The 23,200-nt window shown below is 43.3% G+C and overlaps 2 protein-coding genes across 3 annotated transcripts in view; one reads left to right on the top strand and one right to left on the bottom strand.

Moving 5' to 3' along the window:
- The window catches only part of SUGP1 (SURP and G-patch domain containing 1), a 34,849-nt gene extending 26,609 nt beyond the window's left edge, over positions 1–8,240 (bottom strand). For both annotated transcript variants that reach the window (XM_048495867.1, XM_048495868.1), the window contains exons 1-2: positions 8,111–8,240; positions 2,039–2,201 (exon numbers count right to left, since the gene is read on the bottom strand). In XM_048495867.1, coding sequence (XP_048351824.1) covers positions 2,039–2,201; positions 8,111–8,135 — 188 coding nt within the window. In that variant the 5' untranslated portion in view covers positions 8,136–8,240. The remainder of the gene's footprint in view (positions 1–2,038; positions 2,202–8,110) is intronic.
- A 1,767-nt stretch (positions 8,241–10,007) lies between these two features.
- The window catches only part of MAU2 (MAU2 sister chromatid cohesion factor), a 44,430-nt gene continuing 31,237 nt past the window's right edge, over positions 10,008–23,200 (top strand). Inside the window, exons 1-7 of the mRNA XM_048496477.1 lie at positions 10,008–10,526; positions 16,895–16,912; positions 17,713–17,778; positions 19,277–19,372; positions 20,404–20,498; positions 21,302–21,329; positions 22,570–22,725. Coding sequence (XP_048352434.1) covers positions 10,023–10,526; positions 16,895–16,912; positions 17,713–17,778; positions 19,277–19,372; positions 20,404–20,498; positions 21,302–21,329; positions 22,570–22,725 — 963 coding nt within the window. The 5' untranslated portion in view covers positions 10,008–10,022. The remainder of the gene's footprint in view (positions 10,527–16,894; positions 16,913–17,712; positions 17,779–19,276; positions 19,373–20,403; positions 20,499–21,301; positions 21,330–22,569; positions 22,726–23,200) is intronic.

The following is a 23,200-nucleotide window of genomic DNA, read 5'->3' as shown; positions in this document are numbered from 1 at the left end:
ATACAATCCTCAGCCAAATCCATAAAATAGGAATACCGTTTGACCACCTTCTTCAGCTAGACAAGAGCCAAGCATTCCAAATCCTAAAGCAATGAACCCTTGACACTGATGGACAGTTGCTCCTTGCAGGAGCCCAGAGAACTTGCTTCCCCATGTATTGTTGAAGGCTTTCACGGCCGGATTCAACTGGTTGTGATGGGTTTTCTGGGCTGTGTGGCCGTGGTCTAGTGGATCTTGTTCCTAACGTTTCACCTGCATCTGGCATCTTCAGAGGTGTATCACAGTGTGTAACACACTTCTCTCTGTGATACACCTCTGAAGATGCCAGCCACAGATGCAGGTGAAACGTTAGGAACAAGATCCACCAGACCACGGCCACACAGCCTGGAAAACCCACCACAACCAGTTGCTTTTCTTTCTTTCATTCATTTATTCCACAACCAGTTGCTTCTCCATGTTCTACGGCACCTCCCCACCTCTATGCCTAAATACATCAACAATCTGATTACTCCCCATCTACACAGATTTTTCATGATGGCATGATTGAATATTCTCCCAACTGCCCAAACAAGAGGAAGATACAACACCACGCCACAGGAAAACCGAGTATGCCCCTGTAACGAAGGCTCTCCAGAATTGACTAAACACATTCTTCTTAAATGCAGCCAATTCGAAGCCATCAGGAAGGTAAAGGACTCAGCGAAGTCAGACAGGGACCTGGTAGCATCTTCCAGCCATTCATTCCAGAGACAGTCACCAGATTCCTTTACAAGACCCTTGGCTCTAGAGGGAATCCTATGTTTTAGTAATAATTTTGTTTTACTCTGTAGTTATCCTGTTTTATGCCATTAAAGGTTTTTAGACTTTGAAGTCTACGGTATGCTGCCTGGAGGCAGAGCTCACCCTTTAAAGCCCCAGAGTTATTTTAAGAGGAAAAATTAGTTACTAGTGGAGTAGAGATCTCCATATGTTGCAGTACCAGACATCTGTGAGTATCCCAACAGGAAGACCACCACAGACTTGCTAGGGGGTGGGTGATTTGGCTGAGACTCAGCAGTGGCTGGGGCAAGACAAAAGACAGCAAAACTACGTGGCCCTTTAGTGGGAATGCTGTGTGTGTGTGTGTGTGGGGGGGGAGTCTTCTCTCTTCTTTTCAATTACTGTTTTCAAAAGTCATCACATACTAAAAGGGAAGCCAAAGACAGGGAGTCAGAGCAGAGAATTGTTTTCGTGGTCAGCAGTGCCAGCTGGAAGCTTTCACACTTTATTCCTTGCTCCAGGCCAGCAGGTGGTTTGCGGATTACCAGTTTAAGGGTTAAACTAAGTCCATCCAATGATCTTCAAGGCTAAACTGAGATTTGGAGGGGGGGGTGCCTCTTAATGTAGCCTTGAAAACAAGCAACTGGCATATGTGATTTTTAAGTCACAGAAAACAACTTTTTAAAAACAGAGGAAATCAGTTAAAAGGCACAAGGGCTTTCCCAGAGGTCTCTCTGGCCAGAAATGGGATGATATGCTAGGTCTCTCCTTCCGTTACCTCTGTGGAACCTTCCTGCACAAGAGCAGTCTACCTTCCAATGTCAGAGGGAAGACTGCAAACTTTCATGCCACTGCTTGTGGCCTCTGTGGAGGCATTAGGACAGCTCTGCTGGGGGGCCCTCATCCAGAATGGGCAACTGTTACACGGTTCCATGGCTCCATTGGGAGGCAAACAGTTTCTCTTGGCCCACTGACAATGAGAAGGGCAATGCTGACCTACTGCAAAGGGCTATCCTAGAGGTGACAACAAGACAAAATGTATGAACTATTTAAAACACTGACCAGTGCTATAGTAAAGGATTGTATTTCCCACAAGAATGTTAAAAGGACCATAAACAGGAATGAAGCAAGTATAATACATAATAGCTGAAATGTTTATATTTATGATCAAAAACATGCCCCTGAAAATACTGGAATGGCACATCTCCACCCAACCCCGCCCAACACTGGTTACGTCAGAAAAGCAGCTGGGGGGAGGGGGTTGATTATCCAGACGCACTCGCTGTTCTGTGCTGACTGCTGACTGGTCGGTTGCTGACGTTTGGCCATCTTGGCCTCAATCTCGCGCTTCTTCTGGGCAATGAGCTTCTCCTGATGGAGAATGTTCACGTTGGTCTTCATCGATTTGGGCATTGTGACTCCAAACCACCGGCTGGCTTTCCCTGGTCAGAGGAGAAAAACAAAACAAAAAAAAAAAAAACTTCTGATGTTATTATTATTATTAGCAGGAATCAACAGGCTTGGGTTGTTATCGTTGTTGTTGTTGTTGTTATTATATTTCATGTACCGCCCAACCCCCAGAGGGCTCTGAGCAGTGTACAGTAAAACCAAAAGCAAAACAACAATATACAATCAGAATACAGAAATATAAAATGACACATTAAAATCCCTTTAAAACAATAGCAGCATCGTAGCATCCCATTTATTGGCGGCGTCCGAACCCATGTCCGGGAGCAGAATGGCAAAATGCCGAAGATGAAACAGCAGGTGGCACATGGGGTGTCAAGAGGGGGCATTTTACTGTCTGAACTTGTACCTGGTTGCAAACCAGAACACACTACAATGACTACTACTACTATAAAGGTTGTCTTCTTCCAAGGCAGAGCATGGACTGGGATTGGCAGCAGCTCTCCAGGGACACAGCTGACAGCGTGGATAAACACCAGTGATTTTTTTCAAAATTAAATCATACATTTTTTTAAAAAGACATTTTCATGAAAAATTCCATCTAAAGATAGTTGAAAGTTTTCTATTTCAGATGTATTATAGTCCAAAGGTCATCATGAAATAAGGAATAGCTTTTAATTATGCAGCACGAGACTGTATGTCCAGGCAGTAATTACATGTTTGGGATAAATGAATTCCATTAATCCATTCCCAATGTCATGCTTTTCCAGAGGTTTCTGTAAGATTATTTAGGGCAGTTTTTCCACATAGAAGATAGTATCACACATGCTTGGTTTTGCAGTTCTCAAAACTGTAAATTTGTGTCTGCAGAGATAACACATCTCTTTTTCACAGTAAAAATGTTAAGAAATAAACATTCAGGGTTAAGAAAAAGACCTTAATCCCATTCCTTTGCAGATCTATATTCACCTGAAGCACTAAGTTTCAAGGAATTCAATGAATAGAAGATTGTTTAGAATGGAATAGATCTGCATAGGAAGCTCAGTATGAGGAGGGAGGGACTACCAGCAAAAATGAAAGTGAAACCTTTTAAGAAAAATATTTCACAACTCTTGGGATCTTGGTGGGTACAGTTTGAGATTTATCATATTATTCTCTCCCTGGAGTCAAAAATCTGTAATGGCAACTGGCCATAAAAGAGAACATTGAAATATTTTAATGAAATTTCTCTACCTTTGGATGCGACATGCATTATTCTAAAAATTAAACCTTTATCTGGTTGTAAGTATTAAGATTATACCGGCAAGAATGAGTCCTTATGCAGAATCTAATCTAATCTAATCTAATCTAATCTAATCTAATCTAATCAAATCAATCAATCAATCAATCAATCAATCCATGGTTTAAATCAAGTCCTGCAGACTAGCGGTTTAAATTGTTTTGATTTAAATCAAATCCATCCTGACTGAAGGCGCTGAGAAATCGAACCTGGGACCCAGCCACATGAACGGTGAGTCTCCATGAAAAGGAGACTTCAAACCAAACTACATCAGCAACAGGTCTATTCCATGACTGTCCCAGCAAGATGCCCTACAGCAGAAAGTCAATCTACAACAAAGGGAGTGGTCACACAGCTCTCCCTCCTCTCCCTTCTAAGGAAGGGCTTTGGCAACACATGGCATGTTTTCGCATGGCCAAGTGCACTTCCTCACTCACCGTTCTATGCCTTTTTTGGACTGTTGCTCTATGCCAGAGTTGTCCAACTGTGGCACTTCAGATGTTCATGGACTACAATTCCTGAACTGCAGGATAAACTGCAGGATATGTTTATATATTTGCCTGGAATTTTATCAGATCAGCTGTTTGATTCCCCACCCCTCTAAGCTTCTAGAATCAGGTTAAAGTTTATAATATCTGTACTAACAGGTAGCTTTTCAAATAGATTGACATAATTCTTCTGTGTATCAAATTGGCCTAATAATGTGAAGACTCAGAAAAAAATAAAAACATTCAGGGGGAAAAAACAGGTTCCTGTCTGCTTTGTTTAGTTTCTGTTCCCAGGTAAGCCTTATCTGCTTATTATACACCTACTAGCTGGTGCTCTCCATTTGGGAAAGTAGATTGTTTTGACCTTTAGGCTGTAGGATCTCTGAAATGTGGGCTTGGAGGGGACCAAAACTCTCTTGGTTTCTGATGTTCAGGGGTGGTGCTGTGTGACATGGGGGACATGATATGGGGTATAATGGAAGTTATTTTGGCGCTTAACCATCAGTTCTGACAAAAGAAATCTAAATGGTCTTTCCTAATGTGGTTTCATTAACAAAGAAATCATATGAACACAGAGTCTCCTTATTGAACAGTCCAGGGACACGACACAGGCTTAGACTAGATTAGCTTTGCATGAGATTACACTGTAAATTTTATACAGTGCCTTCTAATAACTTTTACTTTAGAAGCATACCATGGCATATAAGGTAATGGAATTAACTTACAACCCTGGAGGCCACCACCGACGTGGAAGATCAAACAAATGGCGGATGGGCAGCATTGCTGAAGACATGTGTGCTGTCAATCTTACCCCTGAAAATGCCCAAAATCAAGCTATTTGGTGAAGAAAATGTCAATGCTAGCCCCCTCGAGGGGAATATAGCCCAAGAACAAGAATTAAACTACAACTCACTTAAATCTTAGATTCTTCTTGACTTCTATGTATCACAAATAGTCTTTATTATTGCTGCATGATAATACAATGCAGTTTGGACATACCAACCCACCTTCTAATTTCCCTCTTTGTAAAGTCTGGCAGACTATCCTTGGGGATTTTTTATTCGTGCATATAATTTTGAACATTCTTTTTGCCAGGAATTTAGTATTGGCCTTGTCAGTTGTCTGGGTATGTTTCCGAAAAGGAAAAGAAGTCTGGGAATAATCATTTAAAGTTTTTCTAAATCAAGGAAGCTGTAATGCTGACCACCCACTCAGACCTATTTCAATTGACTCTCACACTCTAACATGTTTTTCTCTATATAAATCTTTAATATCAGAAGTCAACCATATTCCCCAAATGTCCAAGAGTTATTATTAAACATTTAAAAGTCATAAGGGGTCTCAATTCTGTTTTTTTAAATAATCAATATTAATTCCAATTAAACCTGTTTCATTTATATGGTATGTAGAAACACGGCCATGATTCTCAGCACATCCTAAACTACCTTCCATTGACTGCTCTGGATCATTTAGAGATAATAAAACATCATCTGCATATCACTGTTTCCAACTGAATCCAAACCTTTTCTATTCTAGAGATTCAGTATCTATTGCAAACAAAATGGTTGATAAAGAGCAAGTGTAAAGGATTCAATGGTGTTGATGGTGAAAATGTATGGAGTTACATTTCCAGCCAGGCTGATGGGCCCAGATGCATGTGGAGACTTTCTCTTCTTGGGAAGAGACTCCAGTTCCATAGGAGTAGGAAGGGGGGGGATGGGAATGGTGTTATAACCTACAATAGCTTCTGGCGGAAGTTACCCATTCTACCACTGCGTGTACTTGAGCTTTCTAAGATGTCTTAATAAATGGACTTTTACTCCCAAAAGCCTTTTATTTCTGCTTCTATGGAATTCCTTACAGCAACCTTGTTTAGTACCACAGTTTAGATTCATAGGGCATGAGAGCATGTTATTAATCTGCAAGAAAGTTCTAGGTTTATTATATATGGCTTACACCATGTTCAGAAAATTAGTTAATGTCTGTAGTCTAAGAGCCTATTTAAGGATGACTCTTGATATAATAGCTGCAAATTTGCTACTAGAAAAAAACTGGAAGAGTAGTAAATACCTCATAGTCTAATGTTGGAGTCAAAAATTCCAGATGGTGAAGCCTTTTTTTTTTCATGTGGCATTCCCTAGTAATCCCTCCATCCTGCCCTATATTTTAATCTGCATTTTACATTTTCATATTCACATTTTAGCTATGGTGGTAATTGTTTCAGTGTGTTTTTATTTGGTTTGAATGGGTTGTCAGAGACATTTTATTACCAAAGGTCCTCAGACAAAATCAGCTGGTTATTGTAGGTTTTCTGGGCTGTAAGGCTGTGGGGTCTGATAGTTTTTGCATCCAACATTTTACAGAATTTTTGGCTGGCATCTTCAGAGGCATGTCACGGTAAGATATGCTTCTCTCTGTGGCACATTTTATTATGTTTTTAATCTGTTAACTGCCTTTGTGGCCAGGATTTAGGCAGAAAGCTGGGGTATACATTGTGTAAATAAAACTTTAATTTTTATATTTTATCTATGGAGCAACAGTAATTTATGATCCACTGCAGCTCACATGGGCCATTTGGCATTGGTGAGACTCTACCACCAAACACACATTGCTGAATGCTCTGTGAGACAGAATTCCATTCTGCACTCCTGTAAAGTCCGAATCCAACAGTGTCAGTCCTATGAACAGATGAAATATTATAGATAGTCTAGTCAAACCATAGTAACAGCTTTTCATTTCCCAGTCACCTTAAACATGACCAAGAAAGCAAACTCTCAAGTTCTACAAAACTGAGGAGAATTCTGTGTTAAGATAACTGAGCTCACAAGGGGGAGAGTGGCATATAAATACCACAAATAAATAGGGTTTGTTTGTTTGTTTTGTTCATCTCTTCCTTCAGGGAGCCTGTAGGGGTTGTAGGCTCAAGGTTGTTGTAGTACAATCCTTGCCTATTGTGTGTGTGTGTGTTGCTCCCCAATTCGCTTATTAAGAACATAAGAAAGAGCCTGCTGGATCAGACCAGAGTCCATTTAGTCCAGCACTCTGCTACACACAAGATGCCTTTGGGAGGTCACATGCAGGATGTGAAAGCAATGGCCTGCTGCTGCTGCTCCCGAGCACCTGGTCCGTTAAGAAGAAGAAGAAGTGTTTGGATTTATATCCCCCCGTTTCTCTCCTGTAGGAGACTCAAAGGGGCTTACAATCTCCTTGCCCTTCCCTCCTCACAACAAACACCCTATGAGGTGGGTGGGGCTGACAGAGCTCCGAAAAGCTGTGACTAGCCCAAGGTCACCCAGCTGGCATGTGTGGGAGTATACAGGCTAATCTGAATTCCCCAGATAAGCCTCCACAACTCAAGTGGCAGAGCTGGGAATCAAACCCGGTTCCTCCAGATCAGAATGCGCCTGCTCTTAGCCACTACGCCACTTGGTAGCCATAGATTGGTAGCCAGAGATCGACTTCTCCTCCATCAATCTGTCCAAGACCTTTTTAAAACTATCCAGATTAGTGGCTATCACCACCTCCTGTGGCAGGATATTCCAAACACCAATCACACGTTGCGTGAAGAAGTGTTTACTTTTATTAGTCCTAATTCTTCCCCCCAGCATTTTCAATGTATCCCCCCTGGTTCTAGTATTGTGAGAAAGAAAAATTTATCTGTCAACATTTTCTACCCCATGCATAATTTTATAGACTTCAATCATATCCCCCCTCAGACGTCTCCCCTCCGAACTAAAGAGTCCCAAACGCTGCAGCCTCTCCTCATAAGGAAGGTGCTCCAGTCCCTCAATCATCCTCGTTGCCCTTCTCTGCACTTCTTCTATCTCTTCAATATCCTTTTTGAGATGTGGCGACCAGAACTGAACACAGGACTCCAAGTGCGGTCGCACCACTGCTTTATATAAGGAATTAATATGGCTCTCCCTTGGGAAGCCAAAACCCAACGATATTTTAGCCCACGAAGGTGCCACGAGAAGGCAAAGAGGCCTGGCCGAGGAAAGGTGATGGCCAGGAACTGAGGCCGGGGAGCGATGTGGGGAGGGGTCGGCAGAAAAAGCAACACGTTGACAGGACCAGGCGCCCCCTCCCCAAAAGACCCGGCGTGACGGGAAAGCCCGCGAGGGACCAGGTACCCTAACCCAGCGAGAAAGGGGTGGGGCTAAGGAGGGAGACTCACCTGGCGCATCGCGGCCGTTGTCCATGGCTCCCCAAAAACGACCCCACCTCTCCTCTGGCCCACAATGCACCTCGCGCCACCCTTTCCCCCTACTGCGTTGCCCACTTGAGGGAAGGCTCTGCCGTGACGGATTATGGGTAAACGAAGTGGCAAAGGTTGATGGGAAATGTAGTTTGGGATTGGGGACGGCCAAGGAGGAAGAGGCTGGAGTCTCGGCCTCCCGCCTTTCTGCCACTCTGTTCTCTTTTTCTGAGCTGATATCGCCGATTTTAATTTCTTCCGCCCTTTACGTTGTCGCGCGTTGTGTTGGGGAGGAAAGTGCGGGGGAAGGCACAGACTACGTTACCCATCGGCCCTTGTGAGCGACAAGAGCAAGAGGACGTAGGGAGATGAGTTCTCGCGGGGAACATTAACAAGATATCGCGAAATTTTCACTCCCCGCCCCCCCCATGTATTTGTAGGAACTACAACTTCCGTCAGGCAAAACCCGAGCAATTTATTGTTGATACTTCTATTAAAGTTTAATACGGCGGATAAATTCTAGGATTACTGAGATTTAAAAATAGTACTAACTAATATTTAGTAATTTCTTATTGGGTATATAATAATAACTGACCTATTGTTCATAAGATGTTACTATTGCATAGAAATTTGTTTCGTTTATTTTCTTCATGTAGACCTCACTGAGCGCCCAAAGTTGGGGTTATCCCTGTTTTATCTTCGCAACAATCCAGTGAGCTAGGCTATGGTGTGTGTTTCTGGCCCAAGACAAGTCAGCAAACGTCCACGGAGAACCGAGAACCTGAGTTGTCCAGGCTCTAAACCCAACTCCTGCCCTACACTGGTTAAGACGATTATTCCGCACACACTACTTGCAAATCCTTCTGATGGAATTAATAAATTTTGGTTATCTTGCATATTATTATTGTGATAGATGTATCCATAAACCTTAATACCACCTATCATTATTAAGAAAATATGACATAGCCCACCTGTAACGGAAGAGCTGGCTTCCTGCCACTCTTTCAAAAGTAACGTGGGTTGGGATTTTGTTATTAAGCATGCAAAAAAATCACTGCAAACAAAATGATTCTTAGAAAAATATATTTTGATGTTTATTGAGTTCTGCACCTGCTCAATAAACTGAAAATGCAAAAGCAAAAGTTAAAACAATAACTTAAAATTTCTGGTAACCTAAAACATAGATAGATAACAGGCATATATAGATAACAGGAACATGCTCTACAGCTGGCGCTCTACACTTAGCCAAACAAGCTACTAAAATAGAGAAATTTAAAATGATAGACTCAATTTCTCTACACCACCATATTGGGGAAAGTAACAAAAACAGGTTTTTTTCCTAATAATACATAAGTTACCCATAATAGTAATTGCCTATGATATACTACTATACTAGTAATTGCCTATTATATTTTGAGTGGCAACTATGCTGTTAATAATTAAACATTAACCATTCAACTTATTCGAATGTAACATGAAAGTCCCTATCCCATTTCCCAGTTCTGGTGAACAAAACGGGATTTACACCCGAATAGACCAGGCCTGCTATAGTCTCGCTCCCTGAGTCTCCTACTTGTCCTATTCCATAAGAGCCCCCATGCTAAACGGCGCCTGAACCATAACTATAGCATGTTTACTACGGCAGAAACTTTTGGAAGTCGAAAAGAAGGGGCGCGGCTTGGCCCATAGGGATTGACAGAGCCTTTGTCCAGAGACTACATTTCCCGTGATACTTCGCGGAAAAACGCCGCGTCCGGTTTTTTTCCCCCAGCACGCCACCGCCCGAAGACTCCGTTTCCCAGGAGGCCTTGCACGGACTGCGGTTGTGCGCCTGCGCAGTGGCCGCTTCTTCCCCTTCCCTTAGGCTTGCCTGAGGTAAAAAAAATCTAAGATGGCGGCCGTGGGAGCTTCGGGCGGCGCGGCGGGAGGCGGCGGCGGCGCGGGGTCGGCCTCGTCATCGTCGTCTTCGGCGGCGGCGGCGCCTCCGTCGCAGCCGCCCCCGTCCCAGCCGGCGGGGGCGAGCGGGGCCGAGGCCAGCACGGCGGCGGCGGCGACGACGACCACGACGACGAGCGCGACCGCCGGCAGCACGGGGGGCGGCGGCGGGGGCTCCTCGGCGGCGTCGTCGGCGTCGTCGTCCTCGGCGGCGTCGGGCGCGGGCGGCTCCTCGGCGTCGGGCGCGTCGGAGTCGTGGTACGTGGCGCTGCTGGGCCTGGCCGAGCACTTCCGCACCTCCAGCCCGCCCAAGGTGCGCCTCTGCGTCCACTGCCTCCAGGCCGTGCTGCCCCGCAAGCCCCCCGCCCGCGTCGAGGCCCGCACCCACCTTCAGCTCGGCTCCGTCCTCTACCACCACACGCGCAACGGAGAGCAGGCCCGCGGCCACCTCGAGAAGGCGGTGCGTCCCCCGGGGGGGGGCAGGCGCGGGAGGGGGTGTTGCGGGGGGGCAGAGGAAGGAGGGAAGCGAGGCGGGGAGGGCGGCGGCCGCGGCCCGGGGCGGGGACAATTACTCACTTGTTGATGGCTCTTTAAAACTGTACTCCGCCTTTTTCGTAGCATCACTCAAGGCTGCTTCCAAGATACGATCTGGCACGCCACAACGCAGGCGCAAACAATAGCACCAAGTAACAGAAACGCAAAGCACCCCCTGGCCAGTAAACCTTTGAAAATTATCATAATAATATTGTTTCTTTCCAATTCTTATATTAATTCTTAAATGGCTATAAGCTCTTACCAAATATTACAAACAATATCGCGACAGTCTTAACATGCCTTAACCTCTATAAATCACATACAAGCGGATAGCTGCACAACCAACTCATAAATTGTTTGTAATATTTGGTAAGAGCTTATAGCCATTTAAGAATTAATATAAGAATTGGAAAGAAATAATATTATGATAATTTTCAAAGGTCTACTGGCCAGGGAGTGCTTTGCATTTCTGTACTTGGTAGTCATATTGCACTCTAGATGGATACAAACAATAGCACTCCACAAAATCATACCATACCAGTTAACCCATTAACCCAATCCGGAAAATGCACAATAAATGCAACCCAATTAGCCATAATGGGTCTGGAGACCATTAGGCTGGTATAATAACCAATAACTACAAGATAGCCATATGAATAGGTATTGAGGATAATTTTCACTGACGAAGAATTCAATTCCAAAACGCTGGTCCAACCTGCGTGGACATCCCAGGTGTGGCGTATTACCCTATCAACCTGCACTGACATTAGAATACTAGGGTTACCCACACATATTTACTCTAGTGAGGTTGTACATCATTTTGGAGTAAGTTCATTGATATATGACAACTGCAATATATGTCTCTGGTGGAAATTTGAGCTTATTCCAGCCTTTAGAAATGTCAGGAACTTCTCCTTTAAGAACTCCAAGCAAACAGCCTTAGGAGACAAAATTGACACCAGCTCAGTACTTGGTATCTTTGTTTAAGCCATACATTTGAACTAACTATTGGACTTGGTGTACTTCCCTGATAACTGTGAACCACGCATTTATAGGAAATTGAAGTCAGTTTTATATATTGTACTTATATTCTTTTCACATTTGGCAGATGGTATGAGGTGTATGTGATATTTGTTTGCACTTATTCACTCTTTAAAGGTTGAGTGGCAGCTAGACGTGCAGCAAGCTGTTCAAAATAAACATGTCTCTACTTTTTCTCCCTGTAAGAGCCCCTGGGCGGGTTGTATTGTAGATTGTAACAATTAAAAACGAAGTTGGGACAAATCTTTGTGGTAGCGTCAGATGGCAGCAAATGAAAATATTTTGTGATGCATCTGAAATATATGCAGTGGTTTGTTGTCAAGCCTTAGTTTATTGTAGTGTTTTTGCAACATGATATGCTCCACTTGAAATTTCCCTTATAAAATGATACTATGCTTATCCTGTCCTGTTGAGTGTGTTGAGTTATGTTGTGCCATCCTGCTGTTGCAGTAAGCAAAACTATTTCCTTTGGACAGAAAATGGTTCATAAAGTCATATTATGATCAGAGATTATTTGGCTATCAGGTTAAAATTAACATATTGACCTTCTGCTGTATTATCATCATAGGTTAACTGATTAAAAACTAGTTGTGCTCAATCAATGAATGTGTGCTTGAAAATGTGGTGTATATATCTACAGTATTCACAGGAATTATTTTTTAGGAGTGTAGCTTGTCTAAGATAAAAATCTACATTCTACAAGTACTGAGTATGAACTTCCCATCATTCTTTGGCAAAGGATGAATGCTTTCTATACTGGCTCAATTCAGTGTGTGTATACACAGAATATTCAATTAATTAGAATATTCATGTAAGTTGGTTCTTTTAAATAAAGACTGAAATAGTGAAATACGGGAACAGGGAGAAGAAATTGGGTTGAGTTAATTTTTCTCTATAATAACCGCCAGGATTACTCCTATATTTACTTGTACACTAGCTACTTATTTAACAAAATATATCAGACTATGAAAAAAAGTTAGAATTAGATTTTGCAGTAACAATAATTAGAAATGTAGTTAATTATTTTCTTAAAAACCTGACAAATGAGTCTGCCTTTTAGGTTAAAAAATGGTCAAGCTCTGTAATACCACTTAAATAACAGTGGATGGAAAGGCTGGATCGATGGAAGAGTGGCCAGGGAACTGAATAAGAGGGATCAAAAAAACCCCATCCCAATACTAAAGATAATTTTTAAAATGTTAGATGTTAAATTTATGAAGCAAGCCTTTATTGGCATAGACAACAGTACAACAGTAATAAAAAACAGATTAAAAAGCATATACAATACAGCTCGAAGGAAATCTACTGGCGTTTAGTAATTTCCAGGAGAAAGTCTGCCACTATCATACAGAGAGAAGGATCAGGGTTGTCCAACAAGTAGTGTAATCTAATTAAATCGAGGAGATGGGGTAAATGTAAAGGAGTAAGATTCACATATTTGGATCTGATTTCCTTGAATCTGAGACAGTGTAGTAATTGGTGGGCCAGAGATTCAACTGAGCCATCGTTACATGGGCACAATCTTTTAGCCTTTTCTTGCTTATTAAATCTGCCATGTAACAAGGCCGAAGGCATAACATTAAACCTGGCGAGCATTCTGGCTCTCCTTTGACCGGGGTTTATTAAGCAATACAGGTAGTGTGCCAAATGGCCCTGTTCAAATGGGAGAGAAAAATACAGGGGGGAACACGTTTTCTTGGCTGCGGTGATTAGGGTAGAGAACTCTCTATCCAATAGTTGACCTTTTAATTTCTTATAAGCTTCTGAATAAGACAAAGGGCAAAGTGAATCCATTGACAATCCAATAGAGGCCATTTTTTCTTCAATTATGGAAAACCAGGGGTTGGAATGGGTGTCAGAGAGCAGATGGTGGACCAGGGAATTACAGTCTGAGAGAAAGTGAATTCGCAGCCAGAATGTTAAATTTATGGAAAATTTGAAATCATGGAAACAGTTTTTCCTTTGGGGGGAATTGGCAAGAGGACTGAAAAATATGCAAAACCTTCTAATATATTACTCTAACAACACAAAATGCATTTATTTCTCTAAGCATATAAAGTTGCATTATTTGGCCTATTTATGACATTTAAAGGAAGAAGTCTTTCCTGTCCATTCATCAGCTATTATTTAGAGTGCTAGAAACTGGAAGTAGGGGTGGAGTAGCAAGTGGTGTGAGAGTTTGTGGATGGTACTACTCAAATTCATGTAGGGATTGGGTGGAGAACCACTTAAAAGGGATTCATGCGAAGAGCTCCAAGCGGACCTTGATAAATTAGGTGAGTAGGCTAAGAAATGGCAAATGTAGTTCAATGTAGAAAAATGTAAAGTGATGCACATAGGGGCAAAAAAATCCAAACTTCACACGCATGCTGCCGGAGTCAGTGCTATTAGTCACAGACCAGGAAAGGGATTTGGGCATCTTAGTTGATAGTTCCATGGGAATGTCAACTCAATGCATGGCAGCTGTGAAAAAGGCAAACTCTATGCTGGGGATAATTAGGAAAGCAGTAGTTGATAATAAAGAGCTGCAAAGATTGTCATGCCACCCATATATATAAAGCAGTGAGTGCGAAGCCACGCACTTGTTCAGGTTCTGAGTGCTCACTATCTCAAAAAAAAAAGATATTGAGGAAAGGAAATAGAAAAAAAGGGAGTGCAGAGAAGGACAATGCGGATGATTGAAGGATTGGAGCACCTTCCTTATGAGGAGAGGTTGCAGTGTTTGGGACTCTTTAGTTTGGAGAGGAGACGTCTGAGGGGGGGGATATGATTGAAGTCTATAAAATTATGCGTGGGGTGGAGAAAATGTTGACAGAGAGAAAATTTTCTCTCTTTCTCACAATACTAGAACCAGGGGGCATCCATTGAAAATGCTGGGGGGAAGAATTAGGACTAATCAAAGGGAAACATTTCTTCATGCAACGTGTGATTGGTGTTTGGAATATGCTGCCACAGGAGGTGGTGATGGCCACTAACCTGGATAGCTTTTAAAAAAAGGGCTTGAACAGATTGATGGAGGAGAAGTTGATCTATGGCTACCAATCTTGATCCTCCTTGATCTGAGATTGCAAATGCTTTAGCAGACTAGGTGCTCGGGAGCAACAGCCGCAGAAGGCCATTGCTTTTACATCCTGCATGTGAGCTCCCAAATGCATCTGGTGGGCCACTGCAAGTAGCAGAGTGCTGGAGTAGATGGACTCACCTCTCATGGCCTCTCTATTTACCCTGGTTGATCGGTATGGGATGGTTCCATCTGTTTGGACAAATGCAGTCATTGTACCCATCTTTAAAAAGGATGACCAGGCCCTCCCTTCTAACTATCGTCCAATCAGCCTTCTCTCCATTGTTGGGAAACTTTATGCCAAACATCTCCTGGAGAAGTTGGACATATGGATCATTGAAAAGAAGATTCTTGGCCCTGAACAGATTGGGTTCCAAAAGGGAAAGTCTACCCTAGACCACTGCCTAGTCCTGAACACTTTAATTTCTAAGTACAATGCAGCCTTTATTGATTTACGTGGGGCTTTCGATTCAGTCTCTAGAGCTCTTCTTTGGGCCAAATTGGAAAAAATGGGGATCAATAATTGTATCTAATCCAAGTTCTCCATTCTAACACATTCTGTCAAATCAAGTGTGATTCAGATGGTATGCTAACCTCTAAAATTCCAGTCCTTAAAGGTGTCAAGCAGGGCTGTGTTTTGGCCCTGACTCTCTTCAAGCTTTTTTTGAATGATTTGGCCCCCACTCTTACAAAGTTCAACTCTCATCGCCCCACTTTAGCTAGGAGGAAAACTCCCTTGTTATTGTTTGCAGATGACGCTGTATCACTATCTTGGTCAGGAGTGGGATTAAAAAGACTTCTAAAGGGCTGCTTCGACTGCTTCACCTATAATAATCTCCACCTTGATTATGAAAAAACCAAGATTCTTGACTTCACCCACAGGTGGAGGCCGGGTAGATGGGAGTTGAACAATAATCTTGTCGAACAAGTAAAAAGTTTCAGGTATCTTGGCCTTAACTTCCACCATCAAACTTCTTGGACTACCCATAGAAGTCAAGCTATTGCAGCTGGTAAATTAAGCGCTATGGCCATTGCCAGGTTTCTTTACGGGAAAGGCCATGGATATGTCCCAGCAGCAATCCGGGCCTTCAATGCCAAGGTCATTCAGCAATTATTATACGGCATCCCAATTTGGATTGGTGCTTGGAACGGCAAAGTGGAACGTGTGCAGTCACGGTTCCGTTATGAAATCCTTGGCCTTCCCCACTCGGTTTCCTATGCTGTTCTTTGTTTAGAAACTGGCCAACCTCGATTGGTGACGAGAGCCTGATGCGCCACCTTCAAATTTGGGGTGCGTACTTGTTTCAATCCCGACCTGAATAGTCTCTCTTACCATGCTCTTTCAGTTATACATTCCACCAAATGGTGGCATAGGATTGAAAACAAGTTGAGTGACCTGGCGATAACAACTGATGATATAGCTATGCTTACTGAAAGGGAGGCATTTGCCACAATTTTAAAAAGGCTCCTTAATTTGGATTATAGGGAACTGATAAACGAGGCCAATAAATTTTGTTCTCCCTCCCTCTTGGGTATTCCATTGAATAATTACAACTATCAGGATATCTGCAACTGTTAATAGAGCCTAAATGGCGACGGGCTATATCACTAGCTCGTTGCAATGTTTTACCTTCTGCTCTTTGACAAGGAAGAAGATGGGGGCTCCCGCACCACGTATTTATGATCTTGCCTGTGAAGAGACTGTTATGCATGTCTTATTACAGTGTCCCTTGTATGCGTCTATCGGAGCCAAGTACCTAGTCCCCTTGTTAATAGAAATCTTTCACCTTTTGAGTGTGTGAAACCCTTCTTTAAAAAAAGCCTTTCAGACATTCCTCAGAACATTGCACAGGAGATTGTTTTACTGCTCTACAAACTATGCAGTTATTCCCCTGCTTCATTTGTAAGCACAGGCTTCATTAGCACAGGAGGGAAATAGAGGTACAGAGCAACATGTGAAGGGCTGGAGCTTCAAGAATGTAGGGCCAAGGGGACAAATCGACTGCTGAGGGGATTTATGTTCTTGTGGGGTTTTGCCCTTCCCCGCTGTATTGAGGAGGGAAAGTACCTGAAAGGAGATGAGTCTTATGTTTTGGGAAAAGAGGCACTGAAATCTTATGTCTTCAATTTTCTCAGTGTGTTCCGTTTTGTCAGTTTCAGAAATCCCTAATTTTTCTTTGCTTCTTTTGCAGTGGTTGATATCACAGCAAGTATCCTTTTCTGGTCTCTTGAAAATTGACATTGTTATGTATGAAAAGTTGCTGCAGTTTGTCTGGATTTAAAAGCCACAAAAGCAAACCCAAAGGTAGCAAGACCCCCCTCTCCCCTTAAGTCTCTATTGTTTGCTAATGCATACTTAGATCAGTTCAAATTCAAAGACCTTTATTAGGCATCAAGAGAAAATACAGATAAAACTGTGCAGTAATATGATCCTGAGTTTGACAGGGTAAAACAACTGCTCATAGTTAGATCAGTTATAGTATGAACAATAACTACAATTCTTTTAACGCTGGTATCTGCTAGTTAATTAAATTTATTATATTTTCATCCCACATCTTATTTTCTCCTTACTGACCCTGCTCCAAACTGACCCTGTGAAGATATAGTCACCTTCCAGGATATGCAAGAATTTGAACACAGGTTTATCCGGTCTTGTGAGACTCTTAACTATGACACCATGGTGGCTTCCTAAATGTTGGCTGAATGCCAGCTACTAGAGGACAGATGAGGGGGGAGGCCAGCCCCATTTTGCTCCTGTTCTCATAGGCCCCATTCACACTTACAGAATAATGCACTTTCAATACACTTTGCAGCTGGATTTTACTGTGCGGAATAGAAAAATCCACTTGCAAACAATTGTAAAAGTGGATTGAAAGTTCATTATTCTGCATGTGCGGAAGCGGCCCACATTAGCCGGTTTGGGCCACTGTGGAGGCACTTTGTGATATGGACCTATGATCTTGTTGAGCTCCTGTTGATGTTCTTACATTCTTAACTAGGATGCTACCAGATTCCTCAGTTTGAGGATGTCAAGTTTGAAGCAGCCAGCCTCCTCTCTGAGCTGTATTGTCAAGAGGTAAGCACAGAAAAGAGCAGACTTCAAAGAGCACTGCCTCTTTGAATATTGACATCCTTGGGGGTGGGCAGCCAAAGAGGGGCGGAGGGGTGGGTTGCTTGGTTGTCTGTTTTATTGCAGAACTGCATGTTTCAGGAAGACTTCTAGATATAGCATTACTCAGGAAGAGTTTAGAGCCTTTTAGCTGTTCTGTCTGTTTTTAAAAGCGACATGTTTTTCCATAAAAACAACAGATACTCAAGCAATTAGATTTTTAATTCTATTCATCTGGCTTCTAGTCTGTCAAAATGATTTGCTGGTGGATCAGAAATGCATTTGTAGTGATATGTTTCTGACAAAGGGTCTGCATTGAGGGTCCTAAAGAGGGATGGCTCAGTTCTGGTAGTGAATATTTGGTGAAAAGTTATCAACAACCTCCTGCTCATCATTGGAAGCCAGTTTTTCCTTTGTCTTTTGAGAATAGGCATCAAATCAGAACCTGTTCTGCTAGACCTCTTTCGAGTGTCCTGGTTCCTGTGGGAAGCTGCTGTGAGCCGAAGGACGGCATAGAAGCTTAATGAAATAATAAATAAAAACTAGAATGTTTGTCCGTTTGTCACATTTTTGTCCATTTGTCACATTGTCACATTTTTATGCCACCCTTCTTTGAAAGGGTTTAGAGTAGTATCTGTGACTCTCCTCCATTTTATCTGGTTGGGGTGAGAATGCCTGGCCAAAGATCACTTCACAGCAGAGTGGGGATTTGAACTTTAATGAAGTCTTCACAGTCCAAATCTGACAGTAGCCACTACGCTGCACTGACTGCTATTAGTCTTGGTTGGAAGCTGAGTGGAACAGAGAGAAGGTTACCTGTAAATTCTGCATTTTAAAGACAAGCTAGAGGCCTGGTGCCTTGATTCTGAGCTGTTGTCTATTGGACCCTATGACACTGCTGACTTTTCTGACCATTGATCTAACACTACCTTTTTGACTGGCAGTCCTTTCTCAAGAGTTATTTTTGGCCCTTTTCTTTGAGTCTCTTAACTAGAAATGCCATGGATTGGATCTGGGGTCTTCTGCATGGGAGCAAATGCCATACCGCCAAGCTTTGGGCTTTCCTCTAAACACATGAACCTGCCTCAGTCTTGTCTATGCTGGCTAGCAGTGGTTCTCAGGCAGAAAACGACCTTTCCCAAAACCTGCTAGTCTGAGATCCTTGGAACTGGAGGTGTCTGGTGTTGAGCATGAAGCCATTTCAGTGCAGAACATGTGTGCTGCCTCTGAACTGAGACATGGTCATGGTTCTTTGCCTCTAAGAAAATCCCACAGACGTTTACAAGCACAAATTGGGGTGGTGGTGAAGGTTACTTGTTTTTATGTTGTGGCTGGAACATTGGTGTTGTGCTTAAATGTATCTCATTTAAAGTCTTTTCTTTCTACTGCTCTAGTTGGTTTTCTTCCTGTAGTGTTACTCCCCCTTGCCCCTGACAATGAGCTGACTTTGTTTCTGTCTTTTCAGAACTCGGTCGATGCGGCAAAGCCACTGCTGCGTAAGGCCATCCAGATTTCACAGCAGACTCCATACTGGCACTGCCGCCTACTCTTCCAGCTTGCAGTAAGCTTGTTTTGGATCTTATCCATGAAATGGATTAAAATATACCACAGCGGGACAGTGGTGGTGTTTCCACAAAGTGGAAGGAAGCACATGGAATGATGCACAGTGCAGTATTGCCAAAAGCTATTCTGAGGTTAGAGCGTCGAGCTCTGGAACAGGGTGGAAGCCACTACAGAAAAAAGACCACTCTTGAGGAGCAAAGAGGGTTGCAGCATTAGGTGCTGGCTCACTTGTCTTTCCTGCACACATAAGCCCTAAAGGGGAGGGGTGGTGTAGAAATCCAATAAATAAATTAAAATAAATAATGTTAGTCATTCAAGACCAAAAGGATCAATGTTTGTCTTGCCTGGTTACTTGGGGGCAGTTCTTGTTTTCCACAAGTGGCTCAATTTACAATCTTGGTTGCAAGTATGGTTAGATGAAATGGTGGAATTCCTTGGTTTGGCCACTGTTTTGAAGTATCAGTGCTTAATGCCTCATTGGTGACAATTTTCTCCTGAAAATTAGCAGCAATCCTTTCATGAAGCTGGGCTCTGTTAATAGCAAATCCTACCTGCAGTGGGGGAGGTTGTGGCAGCCTCATACAATGTAGCTGAAGCTACACACAGGCTGGAATGTATTGGGTAATGAGAAACATCATAGCCCTCCACTGTGAATTTTTTAGTGGTATGCAAGCAAAGCGGAGCAAAATGCAGCATGTCAGAACCTAGTCCTAGATCTGGAAGAACTAAAAAAAAACCACCAGGCTCTTACAACAAATGATGACCTCAGCATGAGAACTGGCACTAGGAGTCAATGAGGAAGGCTCTGTGTACGTCTCCATATCCTTTGCTAGTTTCTTCACTTTTTTAACATTCATATTGTTAACCATCTCACTCTGACATTAAACCCTTCCACTGCCAAAGTACAAAATGTTATCTGGTGTTCAGCCGGCTGCTTTGTAGTGGTGCAGTTAACTTGCACGATCAGACTGAAAGTGCTCTGTAACGTGAACGAGTATGTGAATGTGCGTTTTTCTTTTCCTGGTTTAGCAACTCCACACTCTTGAAAAAGACTTGGTGTCGGCCTGTGATCTTCTGGGAGTTGGAGCAGAATACGCCCGTGTGGTCGGGTCAGAATACACAAGGTAGGTCCCATCCACTTAGAATTCCCAAGGATAGGAGTGGACTGTGGAACGAGGGTTGCAGTTTTGCAGCGTTTGCTAGATATTGTTAAGCTGCCTCGTAATCCATATTTATTGCTCAGCATTGTCTGCTCTGACTGGCTGTTGCTCTGCGCAGGTCCCAGGTGGAGAAGGGTCTCTCCTGATACCTGATTGAAGGTGTGAAGGTCTCGAGAGACCACCCTCCCCCCCAAAAAAACTAGGGAGAAACTACTTTTTCTGAACAATTTTTCAGTGTAAAATATGAGAAATTTAGGGGAGTGCTGGGAAGTACCTTCCTATTAAATACCTCCTTTTCTTAATGAATGAAATGCTTTTTAAAGACTCAAAAGTTCATAGGAAAATTTTATGCAAGAAAAACTGTAAGATTAGATAATACCAGCTGGGTATATTTTTTCACATAAGCTTTGCCAAAAAAAAAAAGAATGTGTGTACCTCTGTGTTTAAAGATGGAAAGGCATATTTGTTTGGGGCGAAGCACGAGGCAACAGCTTTGGGAGCTGGGAAGCGCTGCATTAATATCGCATCCAGCACTTCCTTGAGGTTTATTGCGGATTGGATTGGAGTTAAAAAAAACCCCAAAGTTGATGGTAGTGCAGCTGTTCAGTGTGTGCCATTTTGATTCTTGTGGCCGTCTACATTAATAGTGCCACCCTTCCAGCCCTTCAGTTAGTAGAGTGAAAAGTTGACTTTGTTTCTTCCACTGTGCAGCATTTGCTCATTTGTTTAGAATTTTGATGCACTCTTTCTTCTTTTCTCTTCCTCAGAGCATTGTTTCTGCTCAGTAAAGGCATGGTAAGTGGGGAGAGGGGGGTGGGAAGAGGGACTATTAAAGAAATAGAACTTGTACCCTAATTTTTGTTAAGTTTAGGTAGGGTTTGTTCCGTTTAAATATTTACTGTGCAGCACAGGTACACAGAAGGCAGGATGTGGTCCTCTGGTTGACAGCCAGCCAGCCTGGTGGGCCAGCAGAACGTGAATTGCCCCTTTAAGATCTCGTATGTGCATGCAGAAAGAAACAGGAGGCACTCCTAATCCTGAATACAGTTGGACTTTGACTCCAGAAGATGTCCCTTCTGAAGTCCTACCATTGTGGTAATGAGAACCACATTTACAGTTGTTTGGAAGATTGGGAGAGAATTTGCAAAATGCCATGAAGAGTAGCCAATAGGGGCTCAAAACTCATTGGCTGTCTAAAATGAAATGGCATTAAAGACGGTCCTGGTCAGCGGTGGATCGCTGCACAGTTTCTGAGTGCTCAGATTCTTGCAGAGTCTAGAGCAGGGTTGTCTAATTCTGGCACTTCAGATGTTCATGGACTACAATTCCCATCAGCCCCTGCTGGCCATGAACATCTGAAGCGCCAGAGATGGACGCCCCTGGTCTAGAGGGATTTGATCTGATCCTGCTTGCTCACGTTCTTCAACAAGAATGCAGACTCAGGATCACTTAGCTCAGATTTGCTATATTTTGGTTGTTAGAAATCCGCCCCCCTACCCTCTGAAGTGCAAGCAGATGGAGTTTGCATGTTCTCAGTGTTTAGGATCCTGGTGTTTGGGAACAGAGAGGGCTTTCCTCTAGTCAGATGGACAAGTTGATTCTGCTCATGCGGTGTATTTTGGGCTTCTGTCCACTTCACCGTATGACTTCAACCAAGCTGGAATGATGTTGTCTCCCATGAGGGAACAGGGCTACTGGTGCAGCCAGCAAACTGTGGTTCCTATGCTGGATGTTTAGGACTGTTTGGCCATTTTGGTGTATGACTTCCTCTTCCACAGCTAGATTTGAGTCCAGTTGCACCAGCAAGATTTTGGGGTGTGAGATCTCTGAGGTGCTCTGGGATTCTAGTCCACCTCTTCTGCTGCAGGCTAACATACCCACCCTCTGAAATATCATCTTCCATGTTTACCTGTAAAGTCGTTGAGTGTCAGGCAAAAGTGCTACGTGTGCCTCGACATAAGCGAAACCTTTGAAGTTTCCTGTCCTTGACTCCCGAACCCCCCCCCCCCCCATCTCCCTTTCTTCATCCTCATAGCTGCTTCTGATGGAGAGGAAGCTGCAGGAGGTGCACCCGCTCCTGACTCTCTGTGGGCAGATCGTGGAGAACTGGCAGGGAAACCCCATTCAGAAGGAGTCACTGCGGGTGTTCTTCTTGGTGCTCCAGGTGACACACTATCTGGATGCTGGCCAGGTAAGTGGATTCACTGAAGCCAGAGTTCCTCCTTGGAACTGCAGTCCAGAAGACAACCCTGGCCTTTTGAAGCAAGGCTAGCCAGTGGGCAGTTTGGAGGCTGCAGCTACCCCACACTCAGCGCACCCCACAGCTCTTTGTGGTCCTGCTAGGCACAGGAGGTTTCTCACAAAGAAAGAGAGCAAATGTTCTCAAGCTGTAAGAAGTCAATTCTATGTGTGTCTACTTTTTCTGTTTTGGATTTAACCTCCTGTGTGTGCTTTATTGAGCTTGTGTCTGTGGAAATGCTAAGTTTACTGTGCAGCCTGGCCATTGCTGGGGCAGGGGCTGTAAGTTTGTTTGGCAAAGTACGGTCTGGACTTGAAAGCCATTCCTCCCCTGGGGAGTAGAGATTTTGGACTTTTCGGCTTTCAAGCAGTCTGTCTCTCCTATGCCGCAGAATAGACTGGACCCAGTGGGGAAGGTGCGGCCCGTT

Source organism: Sphaerodactylus townsendi, linkage group LG05, assembly GCF_021028975.2.
Source record: "Sphaerodactylus townsendi isolate TG3544 linkage group LG05, MPM_Stown_v2.3, whole genome shotgun sequence".
NCBI classification, from domain to species: domain Eukaryota; kingdom Metazoa; phylum Chordata; class Lepidosauria; order Squamata; family Sphaerodactylidae; genus Sphaerodactylus; species Sphaerodactylus townsendi.
The sequence above is the reverse complement of the archived record's forward strand: the minus strand, read 5'-3'. Positions and strand labels throughout refer to the sequence as shown.